General features: G+C 39.0%; 1 protein-coding gene across 2 annotated transcripts in view; it reads right to left on the bottom strand.

The window, feature by feature from the left end:
• Positions 1-2,470: 2,470 nt before the first annotated feature.
• Positions 2,471-25,943, bottom strand: part of NCAM2 (neural cell adhesion molecule 2) — a 1,313,898-nt gene continuing 1,290,425 nt past the window's right edge. For both annotated transcript variants that reach the window (XM_085623062.1, XM_085623061.1), the window contains 2 exons: positions 22,626-22,742; positions 2,471-2,826 (listed from right to left, as the gene is read on the bottom strand). In XM_085623062.1, the coding sequence (XP_085479188.1) occupies positions 2,715-2,826; positions 22,626-22,742 (229 nt within the window). In that variant the 3' untranslated portion in view covers positions 2,471-2,714. The remainder of the gene's footprint in view (positions 2,827-22,625; positions 22,743-25,943) is intronic.

Genomic DNA, 25,943 nt, shown 5'->3' with positions numbered 1-25,943 from the left:
ATTGGAGCATATTATACATTTGAAGCAACACTGATAGCAATGTTAGATAAAAATGCTACTTCAAAATGAAATTTTCTTAATAAAAACTTGTACCTCTGATTACTGTTACAATTATGTTGTTATAGAGTAGGCATGGTCAGATTTCTACTTAAAGGTTATTTGTTTAAATCCTATAGCTGGACATGGTAGCATTTGGTGACCACATTTCAGTTTTGAAAATCAATGCAACATAAAAATAAGAATTGTGAGAGTGGTGAGATACAGTTTTTTTAAAGGAACCTAGAAAATCAAATCTTCCAAACAGTTAACCAAAATCTGTGTCATAATTAGAATTCATATGTATTTTAGTTTTTACTAAATGAATGGTGGAATTTACGCTGATCTGGTAAATTTGTGTCATGATAATCCAAACAGAGCAACAAATATGAGAAATAGTTATCAGAAAATGACACCATATCATCCAAGTTATGACTTGAATATTATTCTACTTATGTAAAAAATAAAAAATATTTTCAGGAAATGGTCATATATACTAGGAATATATTTAAATTGATGATGCACAATAAAAAGTGCTCTAATTATATTAGTATTACATCAAGTACATAATCCAACTGTGTTGTAGCCTTCACTTGTATGGAAAAGGTTTGCTCTGTGTGTTCAAAACATAGATTACAACTAATTAGTACCACAGGCATAATGTACCGAATGCCATATGCGAGAAAGGTACTCAATAGCACACCTATTTAAATTAAAAAAACAATTGCATTTGTTTATAGTGAAATGTGTTAAATGATGTGTAAATTACTGCACGCTGTCAACAATTAACTTTATTATTATATGACAAAACTGCAAAATAATTAGTTTGAGTTCAATAGGTGTTTACTGTAATTATATAATGTTACCACTTACGACAGTGATATGTGCACTTAAACAATTTCAGAATAGTAAATATAATATTTGTACATAATTAGGAACAGATTTAGTTTACAATGCAAATAAATTATTGTTGTTCCAGATTTAACATATTTTACAAATTACTAAAAACAATTTCCTGTTTTGGAAATTGTTCTAGTATATATATATACAGTTGTTTTTGTTTACTTTTGGACCATATGTTCCTGTTACAAAAATCTTAGGTGTCGTTGTTTACTACCCTGGAAGAAGTTTAGAAAGCAATATCTAAATATTTTAAAAGAGCCTTTTATCATATTCACATTTCATAATACTAACAAATTATTTAACTGCCATAGATGTTAATCTCAAATTAACTTAAGTTATTTTATATGCAGTTAACATCACTGCATATGTACAGTGATGTTATCTTTCCGATATAACTACCAATTAAGGAGTTCACAAACAGATCATAGTGATAAATACCAAAAAATTTGTTCTGTGGATATAGGTTACATTTTGTTTTAGCAAAAGCCTGTAGTTGAATGCAAGTTTCATTTTGTTTTATGAACATTTTACAATCTAAAACTTCCATATAGGTCCATGTCTAATCATATAGAAATTGCATTTATTAAATATGAATTGTTTAATCATTTATTGGAAGGTGATCTCACTGTGGCATAATGAGTGTTTGTCTTTCTTAGAGATAACCTTCTATGTTTTAATAACTCATCCTCATCTATGCCTGATCTGTCCTAAACACAAGGCTGCTTCATTGGTATAAATCGAATGTAAGCAAAAACAAACATTTTTGAAATAATTTTCAATCCAAAAGATGTGTTATACCAGAAGAAAATAAAGACACATTTTTAACTCCGCTAAAGTGGAACAAATCTATGAAGTGTTTGTTGTAGTTCAACAGGTTATCTCAGTTAACTGAATATTGCTGAAACGTACATTTCTTGTGGCATTCTATTTCAAGCTGAAAGTTTTCAGAAATTAAAACAAAAGCATGATGAATCCTTTGTCTATGCATAATTAGTCAATATATTTTATATTCTCCGGAGTTTACAAAATAAAAATACCTCATTTAATGCAATATTTTATCATAACAAATTGACAATTTATAACATTGCTCATGTTTTTTTCCTGTTTAATAAATAAATTAATTACAATATTTAGAACTTCAAGAAAAACTTGTTCACATAGAAAACAAAAAATAGGAATCTACCATATATTTGTTCATATCTTTATATATTTGACTTCTCCAGTACTTTTTTGCATTTTGAAATGTATGTGGTGAAATAAAAGACATTTAGGCTAGGTTAACATAAACTACATAAAATATTTTTAGACACAAATCCCATGCAAGTGATGTAAAAATTATTTGGGGATTTAATTCAATATGTTAAAACACATTGTTGAGGGAAGGGATAGGCAACATGGAGCTAATTACTGAAGATGGTGTTTTACCCATTCATCACTATTATAAAATAAAGAAACTTTAAGACAAGACCCATATTCTCTCAGCTGTTAGGCTTCCATCATTTAGGCAATGAGCAATGCTTAGAAACTTGTGGGTATTTGTTTGGCAATTTTATTAAATTGGCACAATGGTACTGATATCTCTGATTAATACAAAATTTACAAGTACTATTAACAACTCAAACTTTAAAATTAGGTGTCCTCTTTCATTATGAATGTTTTGTAGTGAAAATTCATTTCAAAGCTTATGTTGCCCAAGAAATAGTCAGCAGCAAATGATTGATCACAGCATTGCTCCAACCATTAATGTGTTTGTTGGGGTGATTGTATGTTTCCATTTACGATTTACTGTCATCTTCTTTTCTGTTTAGGATGTCATTAGATATTTTGATATCAATATTTTCTGGACTTAAAACATCTTTGCCATTTTCTTCTTTCATAGGTAATTTCCTGTGAATAAAATGACAATGTTAAGTATGAAAAATGGGCATTATTTGCAGTCACAAAGTTTGTGGTTTGCAATGCATAATAAACTGTATTCACAAGCATGCATAATACAATTACCTAATTCCTCATTTTTTTAACATGACAACACCATTGCTTTCACATTTGTGAGATTTCTGAATGCCTGAGAATAATAGGAAATAATTTATAAATATAAGATTTAAAAATATATTGAATTATCAAAGAGTATACATCATTTTGATTATTATTTGTTGAATTCAAGGGCAATAAACCAGTAATAATTTCAGATGTTAGCTTTTTTAAACCTTCTCAACTTGTTTTCATAAATGACCACATTAGATTATTGTAAAATATTGGGTTTTTGCTTGACTGGGGTGTGAGCCTTCATCAATCTACAATCACAATCCTTGTCAGTGTGAGGCACAAGGAAACTCTCAATTAAACTGTACTCAATCATCAGGGAGCTTGGCACATATCAGTCATGCTTAACTTCAAGGAAATGTGTAACGTATTTGGGCAACACTACAAATAGTAGTAAAGTGAACAAAACCCCACAAAAAGGATCGCACACCAAGATAGAAAAATAGAGTGTAATTTTTAGGAAAAAAACAAGACCAAAATGACAAACAACAAAAATGCAATTACTAGAACTGGAGATAGGCCATTTTAAAGACTTTAGTGAAAATAGCACCAAAAAGCATAAAGCGCAGACTATAAACATCTGGTCACACCGGACCAGGAAGAGGTCACAAGCTCAGGCCGATCATGAGTTTTATATAGTGCAAACTTGACCTGAATGTATCAAAGTGCTGTACGGGGTAAGCACATTAATCACAACATGAGGTCTATAAAGATTGCATAGAGATAAATATGGTAATGCTAAAAAAAAAAAACGGTGATACAGTGGGATATGGAACACGTACTTGGGTGAGCATGAAGCGCAGACTATAAACATCTGGTCACACCGGACCAGGAAGAGGTCACAAGCTCAGGACGATCATGAGTTTTATATAGTGCAAACTTGACCTGAAGGTATCAGAGTGCTTTACAGGGTAAGCACATTAATCACAACATGAGGTCTATAAAGATTACATAGAGATAAATATGGTAATGCTAAAAAATATAACCAAACGGTGATACAGTGGGATATGGAACACGTACTTGGGTGACATAAAGCATCAATAAAAATACACAGCAGCAATTGTGTAAAAGAAGATATCAAAAGACAGAAGGATATGAATGCAGAAAGTTCTAAGGTAGAAATGTTAAGAAGTTACAAAGTGTGAAGAGTAGATGCATAGCTACACCCAAGGTGGTGGGCAACCATGGCATATTAGTACTAACGTTCAAGGCATTTTGACGATTTACAGAGTTTGAGCAATATCAGTAATACGAGGTACAAAGAGAGAAAATATAAATATAAAGTACACAATATATAGTGGAATATGTAAACAGAATAACAGCAGTACCAAAATTACAGAAAAGTGTAAATAGCTGGACAAAACAACAATAAATCAAAGAAGAGTACGATCAACAGTATACATAAGGGTACTGAGGTAGTTATAGAAGGCGGATGCAGGGTGGGCAGACTAGAGGCACAGTTTTCTTCCAGGTAGTGCTGTGTGGATTAACGAGGGGGGTGGAGAGAATCATCGCAGGGTCAAGCAGGGAGTGGGGGCGTGGCCAAGTCCTCAGTGAGAGGGGAATTTGTGGGATAGGAATTTTCATACTTCTCTCCTGAAGAAGGATGTGGATGTATTAAATGTGATCTCAGTGAGGAGAGAGTTCCAGATATTAGCGGCCAATCCAGAAAAGAACTGTAGTAGGTTTTCTTTTTCTCAAGTTTTACTTGCTTGAGCAGTACGGAGTTCATATTTCTAGTGGATCTGTTCCCACCCAAAAGGTCAGTTTCTGGGACAGATAGAGGGGTGTGTTGTGGTGCAATGCTTTATGAGTCATGCAAGCAATTTTGCAATGCATCCTGGCCTCAAAAGGTAGTCAATTCAGAGTTCAAAGGTCAGGGGTGATGTGATCACGTTTTTTGGATCCCGTGATGAGCCTGGCTGCTGCATTAAGAGTCGCTATGAGAGGAGCAAGTGAAGTTTTCAGGAGGCCCACAAGTGTTGTGCTACCATAGTCCAATATTGAAAGCAGAAGTGCATGAATTGCAGTAATGAGGCCTGGGGCGGGAAGGAAAGGTTTTAGCTTCCTAAGGAAATGCAACTGAGGGTTGGCATCTCTAGTGATGGCACTGATGTGTTTTTGCATGTAGAGGTCTTTGGAAAAGTAATTATTACTTCCCTCATTCTGTCGTATGTCCGAGTTTACTACTCCCCCACTTTGCCCCTCCCCGTCCCACAGCATGCCCTATGCGAGTCGCCACTGTATGGTAGGAGATGTGGGAGCATTTGAGGATATCAGTTAGGGGTTCCAGGTAGAGGTTAAACAATATCGGGGAGAGGATAGAGCCTTGGGGGATGCTCAGCGATAGTGGGGCCCACTCTGATTGAGTGTGATTGATTAGGAAGTGCTGTGACCTGTTGTGTTGAAAGGAGGAGATCCTTTTTAGTACAGTGCCACAGAGGCCCAACCTCTGATCTAGAATGCACATAGGGTGGCACAGTTGATGGTATCAAAGACTGCTGACAGATCCAATAGGATCAAGAGGCAAGATTCATTCCGATCAAGTGAGCGTAGGGCATCGTCGACAATGTGGGCCATGGCCGTTTCATTGCTGTGGCCCAGTTGGAAGCGATTGGCAATGGCAGAGGAGTTGGAATTGTTTGATGTGATTGAGGAGCTGTAAGTGAGCACATTTTTCTAGGAGTTTGGCGAGAGTAGGGATGTTTGATATGGGGCAGTAGCTGTTAGGGTCGGACTGGTCAGAATTTTTTTTTTTTAGGATAGGGGTAACCTGACCAATTTTGAGGCAGTCGGGTAGGGAGACCTGAGAGAGAGCGACATTAATTATCTAAGTCTTTAGACGGAGTAGGAGGTGAATGGACTCATTTAGGAGTTGTGAAGGTTGGGGATCAATAAAGTGGTTAGAATATTTAAAAGAGGTCAGAAGATTCAGAGTGGCAGTCTCATCAGAGCTTATGAAGCTAGACCAGGTGGCATCATTTTTGGGCAATAGGAGGTGGTTATCTGGGGGAGCTTCACGGCCTGTAGTGTGGGGAGTGTGAGGGCTTGGGGGCTTGGAAGACTTAGAGCGGTCTGGATGTCATTGGTGATTAACAAAGTTTTCTCAATGAAAAAGGTGGCAAAGGTTTCACAGTTAGGGGGTGCTTGGTTATTGAGGAAGCAGGATCACTTTTTCAGGTAGAATGGTTTCTCAAGATTGTGAACAGTTGCTTAGGTTTATTAGTAGCAGTGTATAATAGATTTTAAAAGAACACTGCTTTGGAGTTCCAAATCTGCCTATTGGAGGCATTGCGTATTTGACGCAGGCATATGAGGTTCACCAAGGATGGGGTGTGTCTCCATGCTCATTCAGCAAGCCTGAGAGGCCGTTCTTCGTAAAGATCACTGCTGAACCAGGGGTTGGACCATTTGGACAAGATTCTTGTTTGTTGTATAGGGGCTATGGTTTCAATGATGCTTGACATTGAATTGAAATAGTGATCAGTGAGGTCTTGGGCTTCGGTCAAGGTGGGAGGCGGGAGCAAGGTTTGACAGCTCGCACTGGATATAGAAAGTGAGTTTATGTTACGGGTGTCACAAATCCAGTGTTCGGGTTTCTTAGATTGAGCCTTGGAGGTGATTGTATTTATATTTAGAGAAGATTAAACAGTGGTGGTCAGTTCAATCACAAGGGAAGATGAAGTCAACACTAAGGTGTTTTCGTTAGCTAAGATTTGGTCGAGGGGGGCTCCCTTCTCGTGGGTTGGAATGTTGCAGGCTTTGACAAGGATAAGGTCCTGGAGGGAGGATATGAAGAAATTCACAAGCATGTCATTGATATCGTTCCACTGGATGTTGAAGTCACCAAGGAAGATCTGGTTCGAGTGATCCTCTACATTGGAGAAGATTAGGTAACCTCTTTGATTGGTTTAATGAAAGAGCGATTAACCCCAGGAGAGTGATAGAAAGTGTGGAGGGAGCATTTGGAGCTGCTGGTGGTGAAGATATCCATCTTAAGGTACTCACAAGAGGGCAGAGAAGAAGTCCGAGACTGTTTCACGAGGCTCTGAAAATACAGGCTAGGACAACCCCGGAGAGTCTTGGGCAGTCTAATCTAATGATCCCATACCCGAGGGTACCAAGATGTCCAAGGAGTGGTTGGAGGAATCATTTCATCAGGATTCTTTGAACATGAGGATACATATCAATGTCCTGGTCAAGAATAAAAGCAGTTATATCAGCAGCGTGTTTCACAGCTGAATGTCAGTTTAGTAATGCACATTTCAGGGGTGAGTTAGAGGAAGCAGTATTAGATGGCATGTAAAGGAGGAGAACTGGGGTGAAGTTCGATTAGGTTATAGACCTAGTCTTAGGACTGGATGACCTGGGAGGTTGAGACATAATAGTCTCAATTTTTGAGGTGGGGGAGAGAGATGAAGGACTCACTTTTGGAGGCGGGACATGAGAGATCAACAGTGGAAACATAGGAATCAGGTAGGTAGCGTAGATCATCATTTGAGAGCTGACTGAAAAGGCTATCAGGTTGAGAGGATTGATTGTGGAAGGTAGTGGTCTTATGGGAAGACTGAAAGCCATAGACAGGGGTATGGCATGAGGAATGGTTGGGGACAGTGGGGGTGTTGTTAGATAAGTGGGGAGTTAGGTGGGGGGCATTTTTGAACGAGGAAGGAGGTGATACAAAATAGTTTGAGAATGTCAGCTCGGATCAGAAGCAGTTTGGAATGTATGTGTCAAGCATAGTGTTATAGGATATATAGCAAAGAGGTTCCAGGCCGACGGGAGGATTTGGGAGTGGGTGAGACCTTGAGTGAGTAGGAGGCTGGTGTCTGTGCGGTTCACCAATGGAGCCATGGTAGTGGTAGGGAGAGAGTGGGTGGTGGGAGAGTGGGGCCTACTGCTGAGAGTGTGGATACAGGGGCTATGATGGAGTAGGGAGTGATGACATCAGACTTGTGTAGAGAAGAGGGGAAGTAGGGAATGTCCAATCGTGGAGTCAACCTGGAGTTGGTGAGGGGGGAATCGGAATTGTCAGTGGGGTCTGTAAAGGGCAAAATGGGTGTCTGTGGCAGGTGGGTGACCAACTGGAAAGAAAGGTGGGAGTGGCGGGGATGATGGGCTGGTGGAGTAATAGGGACGAGGGGGTTTACTAAGGGGGGAGAGTTGGAGAGGGCAGGCGAGGAGGTAGAAAGGGGAGTAGTCACTTCAAGTTTGTGTTTGAGATAGGAGAATAAACTACAGAAGAGTTCCACTTTATGGTCTGAGGACTGAATGAGTGCAGTGCCATTGTTGTGTATGGAAATTGTGGAATTGCCATGGTACAGTGCATAGGGCACAATAGTAAGTACATGGCCATGAGGGCTTTTCCTGGTTATGGAGTAGCTGAGAACATTCCTCCATGTGGCATGCAGGTTGGTAGAGAAAAGGAGGTGTCTGAGTATGGTACCCTTGTTCTGGTAAAAGTAGTGGCCAGTGAAAAGGATTTCTTTCTTATGGTAGAGAATTTTATGTTTGAGATTTCTCTTGGATTTTTTGACAGGTTGGAAGTGTAGTGCATTGCAACCGAGTCATTTCCGGTGGGGGCTAGCATGCCGTTCAACAAAACGGTGTCTTCTGTGTCCATGATGGGGGTGGGAACAGGGTCTGGTGGGGGAGTAGGATAGGTCTTGGAAGGGGAGCATTCAATTGACAGAGGCGATAATATATTGAGGTTGTTACTAACCTATTGGACAACAATAATAAATTAACATACAGTTCAAATAATAGGTGCTCTTGAGTCTTGATGCACACACAGTGCAAGTAAAATAGTGACAGAATAAAAAGTACAAAAACAATTATATACAGTTAACTATGGTTACATGGACAAAATAAATCAGTCTCCCAAACATATACAGGTTCAATGAGTGACCTAAGTAATGAATAGTTAGTGCTTTGGACTGCAATATTGCTTTAAACTGGTCTTCATCAGATCAGAGAGATAAGTAGCAACCTAAAACGAAGACAGTGATAAGAACTGTCAGTCCATAATAAACTTGCCAATATGGTAAAGTAGAAGCCATAAAAATCATTGTAGAACAAGACGCTCACCTGACTTGCAAGGTGTGAGGCTAAAAATTGTTGAAAATGTAAAATCCGGCCAATGGTCACTTGAAGGCCTCTACATATTCCAAATAACAATGTTTGGCTGATCACCTTAATTAACTACATGACTCTCATAATGGTGTCATAATGAACAAATGACTCTTCTGAAAAGCAGTTGCAGAAATGAAAACTGACAGGGTGCATGAATGTCACATCAGTAGGTTCAAACGTTATATTCAAAATGTTCTGTCAAAATATGACCCAAATTGAGCATGGGACTGCGAACATCACAGTGCACACTCATGAAAAATTAAGTTAATTCTAAATACAACAGTAACAAAAAGACACTGATTCATTCCCAATGTAACTGTGTCTAACTAGATACATCAAAAAGTGACAATAGTGCATAAGACACTGCCTGCCTGAAAACATTGGCATTGTGAAAACAACTGCCACATGATTACAGCCCCTGCATCGAAGAAAGTGGTTATAAATACATGATTTTGAGGGGAGATGTATATATGTATAACATTGATGTTATGCTACCCAGAAGAGAAAAGAGAATAAAAGGTGGTCCAGTCACGCTAACTCCTGGAGAAAGAAAACTCAAATTCAAATTCAAATATAACTTTATTTCAGCAAAACCATAAAGGTATTCAATAAAACACAAACATTTTAAAAATCATTATTAGTGATGGAAGTGTCACAAGTAACAGGCTAGGTTCATTAAAAAAGTTGAATTATGCAAATGTTACTCCCATACCTAAAAAACCGGCACAAATTAAAAAAATAAAATAAAACCAAGTTCCAATATATTACAATAGTAAAATCAGTGGCTAGTCATGGTCATTTGGTGACAGTTATTCTTTTCGCCCAAATCAGACCCAAGAATTTTGCTACTGCACAGGCATACAATGAGGAAAAATTCATTCTTAATAGCGTCAGAGCAATGCTCACCACTCACTCGTGTCTCAACTATTCTGAGTACATTAGGGCCAAGTACAGATGCATGCAGTCAGATAAATGGAGTACACATAAAGGCATGAAAATGGGGATGGTACGGAGAGCCTTGGATGCCTTAAAGCACATCAGAATTAACTAGAGCCAGTGAATAAAAATATTTGTACATCTATCTATGCAATTAATACATGGGACAAATAAAAAATACTTTAGTAATTAGTCCTAAAATGGAGGATGGAAATTTAAAAAAACTTGCCTATCAAATACCACAGGGCAACCCTAATTAGATTTGCCATATGAACAGTGGTGGCCGGTAATTTTACACATACACCTCACTCATACCCATTCGTTTACACACACACCCATTCACAACACTCACTAACAAATAAACATACATACATGCACCAAACAAAAAAATACCTAAAACGTACCTCCACATCAGCTGCCCTACGATGGGTACTGCTGCCTTTCTTCATTGACTGACCTCAGGTCAGCCAATGAGGGAAGGCTGCAGTACTAAGCCTTGGAGGTCCCAAGGTCAGCCAATCAGAAAAGGCAGCAGTCCCAATCACTTCACAGAGTGGGATTGGGTCAGTGTGACTGCTGACCACAGCCCAATCTGTGCTGAAGTGTCACTGATTGACACTCGGCCCTGGGCCCTTCAAGGATTAAAATTTAAGCATTCAGGTCTGAGGCAATCAGTGACTCTTCCCTTCATCATGAGGAGGAGGGCCTCGAGGCGCTTTTGACAGACCCCCACATGGCTGTGAAATCCTCAGCCTGGCAAAGTTCAGCTCAGGTAGCCATGAGCATGCACATTTAGGACATGTGTAGCTCGTGGCTGCCTGATATGAACTAGAGGAGTGTCTGTCAGTCTGACCTTTTATCAGCCTGACAGACACTCTTCTTGCCTGGAAAAGGGGGGAGGTGTGACTCCTCAGCACATACACACAGGCCACTGCTGTATATGGAAAGTGTTGGAGCAATGCCCAGAGAAATAAATGACAAAAGAAGGGAATGTCTTCGACCAAGTGAGATCAAGGGGAAATGCCTTATCAATATGTCTTATCAGTGTGGGAAAATCAGTCAAACTCATATAATGAATAAAGTAGTTAGTATACTCCAGTTGTCCAGACCATTTAATCCATGCTCCATTGACTTAATACAGTCAATTTATTTGCATTCCTACAAAGTCAATTTCACTACATAATTCCATCCTTTGTTTTCCAGCATAGGTGTATCTCAGTTCCTTGAAGTGTTCAACCAGAGGTTCCAGATTCACAAATATTGGGGCATGAGTACCTTTCTCTTGATTCTGGAATTCAGGAGTACTTCAAAAGGAAGTTGCTTCAAAATCTTTTTGAATTAGTCCAAGATTCAATTAGTATACATTTCTTAATTCTGGATATGACAACATTCTTCAAAAATATTAAAATTAACATACTCCGGTCCATTCCAAGTTTGGTGTATATTCTCCGTGCACAATTAGATGAGGATCACTAACCATGTGGAATTTGACTAAAGAAAACACCTTGCTGTTTTTTTGACAGTCTGACACTGACATGTAAATAAGTAGCAACGCTGAATAAGGAGTTTTAGAACATTGCAGGTTGAGATCTACATTGAGGATAAAAGAGCAACAGCAGTCTATCAAACCTGACATATGTCCTCTTCTCTCTTTCCCCTACCTCTCAAAAAATATATGCAATCAGCAGGGAAAAACAAGTGGCACAGCCTGTGCAGTAGGACCCATCCTCTCCTCTTATAGCTTATAGTGTCACTGGCAAATTCTGCTCAGCTCCTGGGCCATCCACAGCTAAGATCCATGGCCCTTTGCATGACTGTTAACTGTTGAACACACACAGAGCAACATCTGCCTGTGAACAAAAGGCTTTAGAACCACAGGAGGGGGCTTCAACCCCCTCAGTCTCCTGCAGGCCTTTGGTTTTTTTATTCAGACATTCTGCCCTCATGGGGGGAATGTTCTAATAGCCTTATAGCCCAATGTAGCAGGCTATATTGGCCATTAAAGTCCTGCTCCCCTTTTAAAGGCCCTTGTCTTTGTCAAGGGCATTTAACGCTGGAGCAGACATTTAATGGATGGTATAGCCCCCTAAAGAGGGGAAAAAAGGGTATATTAGAACATTGGAGTTTTGGCAGCTCCATTGTTGACAATGAAGTGGCTCAGGGCTTATAATGACTGGTAAAAGCATTCTGCTCCAACATTCACATATTTGTCTTTCTCTTTCTCCCTTTTTAATATAGAAAAGTATACCTTTAATTGGAATTGGGGCTATGACTTAGGTTTAGGCCTTTAACAACTGATTGAGCCCTTGGCAGTTAGCTATAAGGCTAGAAAACCTTATCTAAAACTATTTAAACATCTACAATATATATATATATATATATATGAATTACTCCGTAGATGAGCCGCCGTTGAATTGCTACCGCTATAACCGCATACACGGACACGGACCCAAAAGATAAGTGCTTGTTATTTTATTTAGTGCAGTATTGCCGCCATAACGTTTTGGCTCCTCCGAGCCTTGATCACATGATACATATATATATATATATGTTCTAAACGACAACAATTATCAAATTTTAACTTAAACAAAAAGCATCTGCTTTAGTGAACCAAGGTATGTTGACTTCAGTAACCAGAACGGCAATCAATATGTGAATGAGAGCATGGTGAGGACATACCAATTGTTTTACTTGACAAGGTCATAATGTTGAAATCAATTTTTCCATTAGGTGTATTAATGCTTGCACTGACCAACAACATTGATTTGTGTTATATTTATCCTTATTAGTTCTATTCATTAAGTTCAGCTCCGGAGTGCATTTAGCACGGGAAGAGGTTGTGCATAAATCTCATATCATCACTTATTACATACTTTCGGATATATTTCTGTGGACAGCTGAGTAAGTAAAGGTGATGCAGTACAAGGTATGATTGATTGCCAGTGTTACTGAAGGAGCATGTGGTTTTACTCATGTTCAGGAAGCAGCAGTGTCTCACAATGCCCTTTCTATCTTACTCCACAGGTAGGTTTGGAATTCAACTTGTTTAGTGGAAGAAGTTTAAAAGACAGAGAATTTCTTGAACATTAAACTCCTTTTCATAGACATATTGCAGACAATGAGCATGCTTTCATGGCATTTTTGCAGCGTTTGTTTATAGGCTTTTATAGGGGACACATGAGACTTAAATTGTAAATTTTGTGTGATAGCTTAGAGATTTCTGATTTAAGAGGCAGCAGACATGATGGCTGCTTACAAACAAAACACTGGATTGCTTAAATGCTTTATTCTAACCTGTGGAAAATGCATGTGTAAGATGCACTATACAATGAATAGAAATTTTGGAAAATGTGCATAGGTTATTAGTTGCAGTTCATGAAAATGAACTTTTTAAATATGCAGTATTATGTTTTCACTACTAATTGAATTAGAGTAGGCAAACTAATGTTACCAACAGGGTCATGGTGAGCAATACGACCTGCCCCCATCTCATCTCAGTTTCATTAAAAACAATTTGCTGCTCGTTTATGAATCTTAATGAGATGTAAAGGCATTGCACATTAGACAGTCAAATGTGAGTGTACTCTAAATTAGAGACAAAGGGCCTGATTTGAAAATTTAGAGGATAGCCCATCCACTGTATTACAAGTCCATTATATTCTATGGCACTTGCAATACGGTGGACGGGATACCCGTCACATTTGTGATTGAGTATCCTGTCTGCCGAACTCTAAATCAAGGTCAAAAGCTGAAAATGCAAGTGGATATCTTTTTCACTCTACATATAACCATCAATGATAATTCTGACATTTTTGGTGTAAAATGCAGCTAAAGAAAATTGTGAGGACAGTTGGTCAAACACACAATATATTTTTAATTTGTGTGTGTACATATGGAATTGAGGAGCATTTTGCACATGACCAAACTCATAATGTGAACTTACAAAAGTAAGGTTGGGGATGGTCTGACTCTCCCTCCATTTGCAAAAACTGCAACAAGGGTGGCCCAGAGAAGATTCAGGACCTGTAAGATATATCCCTAATTCACAGTGCTAGAAACAAGACTATTCTCTCTTTTTCATCGTCTCTTACTGTACTTGAGGCTGAAGCTAATAGGATATATGCAAGAAAATCTACAAGCACCCCTACCTGCATCCTGGCTTACACCATTACTCATGCAGTACACAAAAGTGGTATGCATCAATGTATTTCTACGGCTAAACAAAACGCTCCTCAATTCCATATGCATACATTCAGAATGGAAAATATATTGTCCGGCTGTCCTCACAATTCTCTTTAGGTGTGACTTACGCCATCAATGGGCATATATAGAGTGAAAAAGATTTGAAATGATAGGCATATATCCTTCCTGTAGTACAGAAGAGGTGGCAGGTTGTAAAGAAATGCACAAACCCAAGCTGCAATTCTAGCACTTCCTTTGCACAGCGGTCCCATTTGGTAAACAATTCCTACTTAAGAGGAATGTGGTGTCATGCATGCGCATGGATTGATATGGCTCAATCAATAGTTGTAAAGTGTAAATGCAAAAGGTTGTTGCTTTCCCTATATTTCCAAACATAGGTCCTGATTTGCTAAGGTAAACTTTATGACTTTCAGTATTCACAAAAGGCATTTACGAGTAGCAAAGTTAGATTTTTATCTCAGTTAAACTTAAGTTTTGGTCTTAAGTTTAACTGAGACTTAAACTGAGGCACAAGTCTAACTTTACTACTCGTAAATGTCCTTTGTGAATACCGAAAGTCATATAGTTAGACTTTCATCTCAGTTAACCTTTGTGACTCAGGCCAAACGTCTTATACCATTTTTTGCATAGCTCCCCTTTACAGCAAGGCAAATGGGTCTGTATAATTAATTTAAAATGCAATTCTAGAAATCGTGTTGTGCATCCATTTTTCAAACTGCATGCATTAAAAGAGTTCTAGCATAACTTATAAATGCCCAGCTTGGTTCACTTGCATTGGACCACTTTCTCAGCGCACATCATTGCATGCTTTTTATCTTCCAGGCTCTTTCTTTCCCTCAATCTCTCTCTTTCTCCACCTCTAATTAAAAGCATGTTTCTTTTATAAAGAGAAGTGCCAATGAAAATGTAGCCCCCATTAATAAAAAAATTGAAAGGGAATATTGACTGTGTAGATTTATAATTTATTTAAATATTCATAAATTCGCATGTTTATTCCACCACAGTAAATCCACACGAGTCATAGATATCCAGGTGCACTCCTCCATTGGATTTGTTCACGCACATTGTATGATGGGGCATCCACCTGGGTATGTTTTAAATATGTTTTGGTGGTTTTTGGAATCTAAAAAACTATTTTAGACTCTGAGGTCAATAGCCTCAAAGCTTTTCTGTCAGACCTTAATCTGGCCCAAATATGTGATGGCCCTACCCACGATAAGGGTTCCATCCTCGACCTAGTAATTGCCAAAACAGACTCTACCCAGCTAGATTCGATCCTCCCCTGCGATTGGTCTGACCATCACATAATCACTTTCCACATCAACAAGGAAGTCAAGCCACTCTCTATCCAACCAATGAGAACGAAAATTTGGAAGAGGAATCTAGAAAACATCACCCCTGCCTCTCTCACAACCGCTAGTCACACCCTTACACTCCCACTGGAGGGCCAAAATGATGTACATGTTCTAACCAACCACTACTTCAACTCAATGAGTCAGGTACTAGATAACCTAGCCCCACTACAACTGAAAATAAACACCGCAAAAGGATCAAACCCCTGGTATGATGGTAGGCTAAATGAAGACAGAAGATATCTAAGAACAGTTGAAAGACAATGGAGAGCTGTTCCATCTGCTGCCCACCTCAAATTGCTAAGAAGTAAAAGAAACTCCTACTATAGAAAGATTATACGATCAAAAGCTGACTTCATTCATCAACAATTGGACCAAGCCAAGAATCGTCCCAAAAGACTATTCGAAATAATCAAAGCCCAATCCAAGGGCCTGTTCCACTCCTCCCAAGCTGATCCTGACACACTGCCCAATTGTGAGGATCTTGCATCATTTTTCTCAACTAAGACTGAAAACGTAAAAACAGTCCTACTTAATGATCTTTTATCACATACTGGCCCACAAAGGAGTGGTGCTCCGTCCACACCTAGCATCCCGATAATATCCCCTCCAAAGCCCGCTCTCAAGAACAATGCCTCCTGGACCGACTTCAGCTGCTACAATGAAGAAACTATTTTAAATATGATGACAGCACTGAATCCTTCCAATCACTTCACAGACCCTCTCCGAGCAACCCATGTAAAAACCTTCATGCCATTGCTATTACCCCTATGGACCAGGAATATAAACACTTCTCTTTCACAAGGATCCCGCCCAGACATCCTCAAGGTGGGTCAGATATCCCCCATCCTAAAGAAACCCTCGGCGGACCCTGCTGACCTGAATAACTATCGCCCAATTTCCAACATCTCGACCCTCGCCAAACTGCTAGAAAAATGTGTTCACGTGCAGCTTAGTAATCACATAGACCACTTCAACTTGCTAGACCAATTTCAATCGGGCTTTCGATCTGGGCACAGCACGGAATCAGCCATGACCCACATAATTGATGACGCGCTGCAAATCTTGGATCAAAACAAAGGATGCCTGCTAATCCTGCTTGACTTATCCTCAGCCTTCGACACAGTCAAACATGACAATCTTCTAGACCTGCTGAAACACAGGATGGGACTATCTGGTACTGTGTTAAACTGGTTCACGTCCTTCCTCCAAAACAGAACACAAAGATTCAAGATCAACCAATCACTCTCCAACCCCTCTCCGGTCACTCTGGGAGTACCCCAGGGTTCATCCCTCTCCCCGACACTCTTCAATATGTTTATGGAACCTCTCACTGAGCTACTCAATTCATCTAACATCCAATATCACATGTATGCCGACGACACTCAACTCTACATTAAGGTCCACTCACTTGATGACATCAAGTCCCTTAATTCAACACTCCTTAAAACACAGATCTGGCTGGCAGAAAATCATCTAAAACTAAACAGTCTAAAAACTGAATTTCTACTAATCGCCCCTCCCAACCAAACGGCCACCATACTTGAATGGATGAAGCACATTACAGCATTCGATGGTCAACCTATCATCATTGACTCAGCTAAATCACTGGGAATAACCTTGGACAATAAATTAAATATGCAGAAGCACATCAGCGCTGCAACCAAAGGAGCTAATTTCCAGATTAACACCTTGAGAAAACTGAAACCCTTCATACCGGCCAGCGACTTTAAACAGGCAGTTCAATCTCTAGTAATTCCCAAAGTGGATTACGGAAGCATGGCTCTCTGCGGCCTACCCAGATCAACGACCGCTCCTTTAAGAGCCACACTCAATACAGCTGCTAGGCTCATCACAGGCTCCAAAAGAAACAGCCACATCTCCCCTGACCTTCGTGCCCTCAACTGGCTTCCTTTTGAGGCCAGAATTCAACTGAAAATTGCTTGTATGACGCATAAGGCCTTGCATCACAAAACACCGAGATACCTAGCGGAGAAATTGGTACTTTCGGGCGGTAACAGATCCACTAGGAGCTCCAGCAATCTTTTACTTAAACCACAACGGTTCTCCAAGAAGAAAACTTACTACCGCTCCTTCTCAGGAATGGCTCCCAGGATTTGGAATGCCTTGCCACATGAAACGAGACTTAATCCATCCACAACGTTTTTCAAAAAAGAAGTGAAATCTATTCTTCTATCCAAATTCACTTGACTCTCGGATATTCCCATGTTAATACATGCTGTTCGCTATGCTCATCTTTATTGTATTAACCTACTATACGTCACCTATATGTTTTTTTTCTTTTTTTTTGTTGTTTTTTTTTGTTGTTGATTCTCTGTACTGTAAAGCGCTCTGATACCTGCAAAGGTCTTGTTCACGCTATACAAAACTGCTAAAATAAAATAAATAAATAAGTTTATCCTCTCCAAATGGATATCTTCCTGACTGATCTGCAAAGAAAAGCCTGAAAGGCAGAGGGGGCTAGATAATAGAATACACTAAACAGAAACCCCTTATTCCCAGGTCCACTAACTCATAAAGACTGCCTTATTCAAGACTGCTGGATATTGTTTATCTAAACCTGAGTTCAACTCAAGATGTCTAGTAACTTGTCACCATTGATTCAGCCTATGTAGTTAGTGGGGCTGACACTAAACCAGGACTTTTGTTTGTTGCAAATATTTACAGAAACATGTGGGTGGTCCATTTATTACCCAATCTCATCACATCAAATAATCGTGCTTATGAAGTACATTTGTGTAGTTTCCAGGAGTGAAACATCATGCAAAATGCTTGAGAATGTTTAGAAATCAGCTTGCGTGGCATTTTTCCTGCCCACCCTTTCCCCAAGACCAACATGAAATGAGAATTTACAGATACTACGCCATTGGCGTAGCTAGGCACTTTGCCGCCCGTGCCTGTCTCTGCTTTTCCCGCCCCACGGCTGTGCTGAAGAGCGGCAGGGTGCAGGTGATAATTCCTGCGTTTGCCGCCTCCCACGGCAAACTCATGTGAAAGCGGACCGCCCCTCCGCTTGCTACACCACTGTACTATGCCATACTTATGGGGTTTCTGCAGTAATATGCTTCCTCAAAAGATGTAAAATACTAGCAATTCTAGTTCTGTGGAGCAGGCTCATGGACTTTGCACATATATGTTTCTTATTTTATACATAGGTTTATTTTGAATGCTCAACGTTTCAGAATAGGGTCTCTTATGTTTGCTGCCATCTACTAATTGAGAAATAATTAATTGCAGGTATGAACATAAAGTTTTAGCAATTGGTATCAAAACATTTTCTTAAAATAAATTGGAATACATTTAGCTTTACGTAGCGATGCAACATTTTTTCTACATTATTTTTCCAAGTCAAATTCAAAAAGTCAGATGATCTTGCACACTAGAAAGTATGATCTTAATGTACTTGTACAATCTTTCTTTCCACAGTGCACATTCTAATATTAGTTGGCCAGCAATATAACGAATATCACTGTAACAAGGAACCCATAGTATTACTTGGATCATTCTTTGCTCCTGCCAACAAACTGTAGGCGTACATGAGATATTGATGGGCTGGGATGCTGGTAAAACAGATGAAGATGAATATTAGCCATTCATTTCTATATTAAATATTTGACAACTGGAAAAACAATGGGGCATATTTACAAGTTTAGTGGCAGAGTAAGGCGTTAGCCTTCCTGGCTTAACGCCTCACTCCGCAACTTCAGAAACGTAGGGCTGCACCATATTTACAAGAATATGGTGCAACCCTGTGTTTCCCCCTGCACTGATGCTACACTTAGCGGCCTAGTGCCAACGCAGGCACCCTTGCACCATAGTGCAAGGGTGTCTGCATGCAGGGGAAGATTGTTTATGTACAAGAAGGACCCCCTTCCTGCACATAACCAATCTTTAAATGCTGTTTTGCAACTTCTATGTGTGCTGCTTAATGCAGCACACATAGAAGTTGCCAAACAGCAATAAAATAAAATTCTTGTTTATGTGCAGAAATGGGGACCACATGAACAATCATTGGCCTTTTGCTGTGTTCATGTGTGCTGCACAATGCAGCACACATGAAAACAGCAAAAACTAGGAGAAATGAAACGTTTTTCCTTGTTGTGCCAGGGTAAGACCAGATTTTCCCTGGTTTTAATCCTGGCACGGCCTTCTATTTATGCCTCCCTTTTAAATAGGGGGCAGCGTCAGAATCAATGGGTGTTGCTGTGCAACGCCCACAGCAACACCCATTGCCCTCCCCTTTCACGCTAAGCATAGCATGATTGGGAGCCTTATTTTAACGTGGCTTAATACTGCCTTGTAAATAAGGCGAAGCCCAAATCGCCACAGGAACGTCGTAAAAAGTGACATTTCCATGGTGATAGGGGCTTGTAAATATGCCCCAATGTTCTTCTTAATTCTCTCTGTCAGAGGAGTTCTAATGTTTACCTTATAAAATTAGGTTTACATGAAGCTAAATGAGCAGTGCTCATGAGGCCATCACTATGTGGCAAATGATAGCAGTATTAATTCAAATAAATCTATTGTTCAATGGGTATAGTTTCAATGTTCTCCATGCAGTCCCCCAGATTTTTCACCTTTAGCTGGACCCTGATTTTGCTGGTTCTAGAACTTTGGTAACCAGATGTAAAGTGCCTGTGCTCTCCCTTTAAATATTGTTAAATGTACTCGTTCTTGATTCACACACTCAATTTGCCTATAAAACCCTAGGACCTCATTTAAAAGAAAGTGCCCAGCATGGCACTGCAAGGCCTTTGGCTGCACCACGCTTTGGCACTTTCAAAGCACAGGGATGCATCATATCTACAAGGATATGAAGGATCCCTTTGCTCCCCCCTGCGCTGGCATACCATTAGCTGCCATGCGCCGATGCAGGCACGCTTGCACCATGGATTGTTTATGTGCAGGAAGGTGTCCTAAGGCTTGCTGAGGTAAAATCATGCTTAGTGTATCCTACCAGGGCTCCATTGCAGTCAGCCTCAAACTATGCCTTTTTCCGGGTCATGCGCGACCAGATGTCCCAAGTTGGGTCGCTATGATGAGCCGTATGGCCTGGTCAAGATTTACCTTCTGACTTAGTCTCTCTTTTGCAGCTTTTCAAGCAATGTCACGTGTGTATCCTGCAGGTCTTTGTCTTCATCGTTGACATCGAAGAGCTCTAAAGATTTCAGCGGGGCAAACCTGCAAAGTTAAGTCGAGTCGTGGTTCGACATCGCCGGCTTGACTCTTGTCGTCAAAGTTGGTCCTTTTATGAAGCTTTTTAGTAAAAGTTCTCAAAAAGTTCCCACACTTTAAGAACTTCTTCTGAAAGGTTCGTTGAGGACTTCTGAGGGTTCACAACACCAGCCAGCAGTGGTCCAGAAGCTCTGATATGCTACTTGGGATTTGGGACTATAGTTCCCACAATACACCTGGTCAAACCAGTAAAGTCCAGGTGAAGCTGGTCAGCTGGGCTTGTTCTTGTTGGAGATGATGCAGGGAATTATTTCAGTACTTTCCTTCCTGATGCTGATCAAGGAGTCCACTCTTTGATCCTTTAAGACAGGCAAAGTCCTCTTTTGTGAAGCCTTGAGAGTGCAGCAGGTGCAGTCCTTATGAGTGCAGTTCCTTCTTTGTGCAGTCCAAAGGTCCAACAGAGCAGTCCATCTTACCCGGATGTTTCCAAGCAGAGATCTGAGGTGATATGCAGCTGTCCCATATTTATTCCAGATTCTGGACTGGAAAGAGGGTGGCACCCCAACCAAGAGGGTTCAAGTTGCCACTCTCTGTGGTGACCGATTTCTTAGAAGTGTGGCGTATTTGTGTCTCGGAATGCACATCTCTATCCAAATCGAAATGGAAAAAATCTCTCCTGGAAGTTCAGGCCCGTCTGATGCAGCCCACAGGTGTGGATAACATTTCCCTAAACTCCCCTTCCCGCACCTCTCCTAATCTAATTAAAGGGGCTCAACTAGCTGGGGGTGCAGGAAGTTGGGGTTGCGCATGCTTCCTGCTTCCTGCGCTAGCTGTGCTCCTCCCTCCAAAGACCAGTTTGGCTACCCAGAACCCTTTCTGTCCTGGCAACCAGATCGTTTGCATTGTTTTAACCAAGCCCACTTCACACCTAATCACGAGCAGCTTGGCACAGCATGTCAAAGGCTGACTAATCAGAAGAGGCTGCTACAGGGCTGCTTTAGGTAACTTCAGGAAAGAAAGTTCTAAAACTACTTTCCGGCAATAGTTATAATAAATCTGACTTTCTCACATATGCATTCTGTTTTTATTATATATGTTGATAATAATAATTGTAAAAATCGTATTTTTTAAATTAAATGATGAATAAAATAACACATAGCTTTCATTCAAGATTGTGATGCATTCACCATAAATAATACTGCATGTGCCAATAAGTTTATTTAAGTTGTCAATAAATAGTATTTTAGGTTTTAGTGCAGGTGTACCTTGTTAGTGTGATATTCATAGGTGAATAGTAGTTAAAGAAATGTGTTTATTATTTTTAAATTACAAAATAAACAATCATTGTATGAATTTGGATTTTTAGTTTGGAGGGATGGAATCCCCACTCAAATAATAAACGCAGTCCTTGTCAGGGTGAGCCATAAAAGTCACAAAATGTACTTGTGCGTAACCCTCTGTTAGACGGGTGCAAAGCAGTCAGATGTAATCTAGAGGCAAATTGTAACATATTTATGCAGCACTCAAACAGAAATAAAGTGAATCAAACCCCCTAAAAATCCCTTTCATCGCAGTGCAGGTATTTCCTCAACATTTTCTATTTTGGATTTGCATTAATTTGACCAAAAATTTGCAAACGTCGCCACAATAAAAAAAGCACTGTCTTGATAAACCCTGAATAAATAAAAAATATAAATGATGACTCCTGCCTGTCATGTGTTACCAACAAAGTTAAAAACATCTGTTGTAGCATTCCAAGAGAATCTAATGAGTCATTAAATGATAAGAACAGAGTTAACACATTGTTAGATCTATAATACTTACTCAGGCTCTGTTAGTGGGGTTGTTTCATTCGGCTCATTCACTGGGCTTCCATCGTGATTGGTAATTCTTTCATCTTCCGTCCTCATCTCCACTATTGGCTCTTTTGAGCCGTCCTTTCTGTAATATAAATATAAAGTGAATTATATTAATATGGCTATAGATGCCGAAATGGTGTTAAGTGTTATCAACAAGAATAGATTATTATATTGGGTATCTTACATTTGGGCTACAAGGGAACCAAATGCTTTGAGATAAAAATCTTAATAAAGTCTTCTACATTTTTGTCTCTTTCCCTCTCTTTACATCTGCTCTTTTTGTACCTCTCCATCTAAGTTATTTTCTTGATATGGTCATTGTATATGAGATGTCTTCACTCTTACTATACTAAGCAACAGTGAATAATTTAAGGACATACATATTTCTTGCTAATTTTGGCACTTCAATGTGTGATCATAAAAGCATAACGCCCAATCATATACACAGGCAATGCACTGATTTAAGCCGGTAATTCATTTTTATTTTCTGAAGGAAGTCACTACATGCTATTTTATTTGAATGATTTAATGATTAGATGATACTTGATGTATGGTTACAGTGTGAATTGATTCTCTAAGAAGATACTATCCAGTGAATGGTTTTTGCTTAATATAGTGACTACACCAGGCAACTGGTGATAATCAAGTTGCTGTTTCATTTGTTCACTATTACAAAGCAGACAACCTCTTCCCAACTTGCCCACATTACCTAATACCTTAACGTACCGCTTTGCTGTTAAACTTTAATTTTAAACCATTTTAATGTTCATTATTATTGAGAAACAGAAGTCTGGAAAACACTCCAATCATAACAAAGTTCGAAAAGCATTTAAAACCAGATCTACTCATCAGTGTTAATGGTTGAATGCCCTAAATTGTGCCACCACTTTATTAATCTACCACAGCAGGGCATGATTCAAATGAAAATAACCTTTTGCTATATGATAGTAATTGGAAGGCGTTAATATAGCGGCTATACTGGAACTAAAGTCACATTTATATAACATGTCTACAGTAAGAGTTGCTTTGCAAGTTTTCTGTGGTAAAAACGGTCATTGTTTTAATGATCCATGCCTTTCATCAACTGTAATCTCTTTGTTTACACAATACTACTCAAATAGGATTCTCCTCTTTTCTCCTTTATGTTTCACTTTTAGGACCACTTTAAACATCTTTGAAAACATTTCCTTCCTTGATCCAGTGAAGCAGGAATGATACTGCAATAGTAGTGATGTTGTACATATTTATCACAGTCTTCACAGCTAAAGACAGCACTTTGTTGTATTTGTTTCAACTTATGATCTGCAATGTAACATCCTTATTCGAGAAGAACATGTTGAGAAAGGGTAATTCTCACCATTTTCATATATATCAACTTACAGAAATTGCTTCACGCAGTACAGCCTAGTATCCTTACCTTCGCATCCTCGTGAAATGACACTACATAGTTGAATGAAAACATTGATCCACAATCAACAAATATTTGGATTAGTATCTTTCAAACATCAAGAAGCACTACTTTTGGTAAGTAGTCATTATAAGACATTAAAAAATCTTCATTATATAATGAAACTTAGACAATTCATATGCAGTATTGTGCGAGCATTTAGTGAAAAATCTATCAAACAATTTGAAAAGAAAACAGTTTAATACAAAATTATGGACATATGGGCATTTCGTCAAATATGTGTTTGGAATAAGGACTTCCAAAATAGATATTTTCCTACAATTACTCTCTCCATTGTGTTACCATGCACATGATCTGTTAATGAGCAACACCACCCCAACAACCAATCAATACTACTAAAGTCAACTAACTTTTAACAATTGGTCGAAATATTTTATGGTCATTTTTTATTTTACTCTCGCCACTGCTTTGAAACTAGCCAAAATAGAGGTTGGTGCAATAAATCTAGTGATGCAATAACGTGGTTAGAAGATTGCCTGAAACATTTCTCCACTGAAAATAAACGGATATTCTGAAAGAACAATGACTTAGCTGGCAAGGAGAATGTAATAATTTGCCATGGCCTTTTTATTTTTGCAGAATATTTTGGTTATGATGGAAAGTCATGCACACAGGGTGCCTGAATTAAGTCTTGCTCATCCCAAATATGAGACTATTGAACGTGAACTAGAACAATGAAAATATGATCCTCATTTTTCTTCTGCAGAATCAATTGTGTGATTTGTGCAAACTGAGACGTTTCATAGCAGAAAATGACCCTTTACTTAATCAACTGCATATATTTGGTTATTGTTTTATAGTCAAAAGCACCGACCTTAGACATCAAATGCCCGGTGTTTTTGTACTGTGCTCCTTTTTTGTGGTTTGTTATTATATATGACATTTACGGCCAGGTATACTAAGAACTAGTCACAAACTTCTGGTTGAAACTTTTGACCATTGTGGTAATTTATGAACCAACCTATGTACTAATAGGTCAGTTTGCAAAATACCAATTCCTAATGCATCACAATTTGACCTACCTCATGAATGTTAATGAGGTAGGTTGCAAATTGCAGCCCACAAGGATTCACAGCCATCCCAGCGATAGTGGCCTGCTGACATCAGCAGACACCATGTCTGCGAATGCTTGTAAAATAAAGGAGTTTTTAAAATGCATCCTGCTTTCCATGAAGGAAAACAGGATGCGTTTAAAAAATAATTTAAAAGGGCAAGTTTCATTTTTAAGAGTTGGCAGTGTTCCCTGGGACCACCTCCTATTCTTAAAACAATTTCTTGTCAACATTCACAAAGAGGAAGAGGTCTTTCGAGGGCTCCTTCATGTTTGAGAATGACTTACAACCTTCTTTGAAGAGGTGGTAAAATATGAATGCTTTGTCAGATTTCAGTCACAAATCATTTATATATACTATACGGATTCATTATTTGGAAGGGATCCCCTAAATAGGCCTCTTCCAAAATCAAATCAATGTTGGATCACAAACCCAAATTGTGATTCAGTAATTTGTTAAAATTTGGTGTTTGTACATATGATAATGCCTTTGAGCAATTGCAAACAGCCCAATTCTGTGAATTGGACCATTTATGACCGTAAAAATGCTGCATATATCTGACCAATAATGAGAATGGGTGCTAATATACCACTTAATCATCAAAGTATTAAAGCTGTGCCAAAACAGTTGTTACTATTAGCCTACTCTGTGGTACTACCGTTAATAATCTTATAAAAATTAAACACTGAATGGTCCCAGTATGATTCAAACGTGATCATGAAGTTATACAAACATTTCTACAAAAAACTACATTAGTCCACTT

The sequence above is a fragment of the Triturus cristatus genome, chromosome 8, assembly GCF_964204655.1.
Source record: "Triturus cristatus chromosome 8, aTriCri1.1, whole genome shotgun sequence".
Taxonomy (NCBI): domain Eukaryota; kingdom Metazoa; phylum Chordata; class Amphibia; order Caudata; family Salamandridae; genus Triturus; species Triturus cristatus.
Note: the sequence above shows the minus strand (reverse complement) of the source record. Positions and strands in the feature narration are given on the sequence as shown.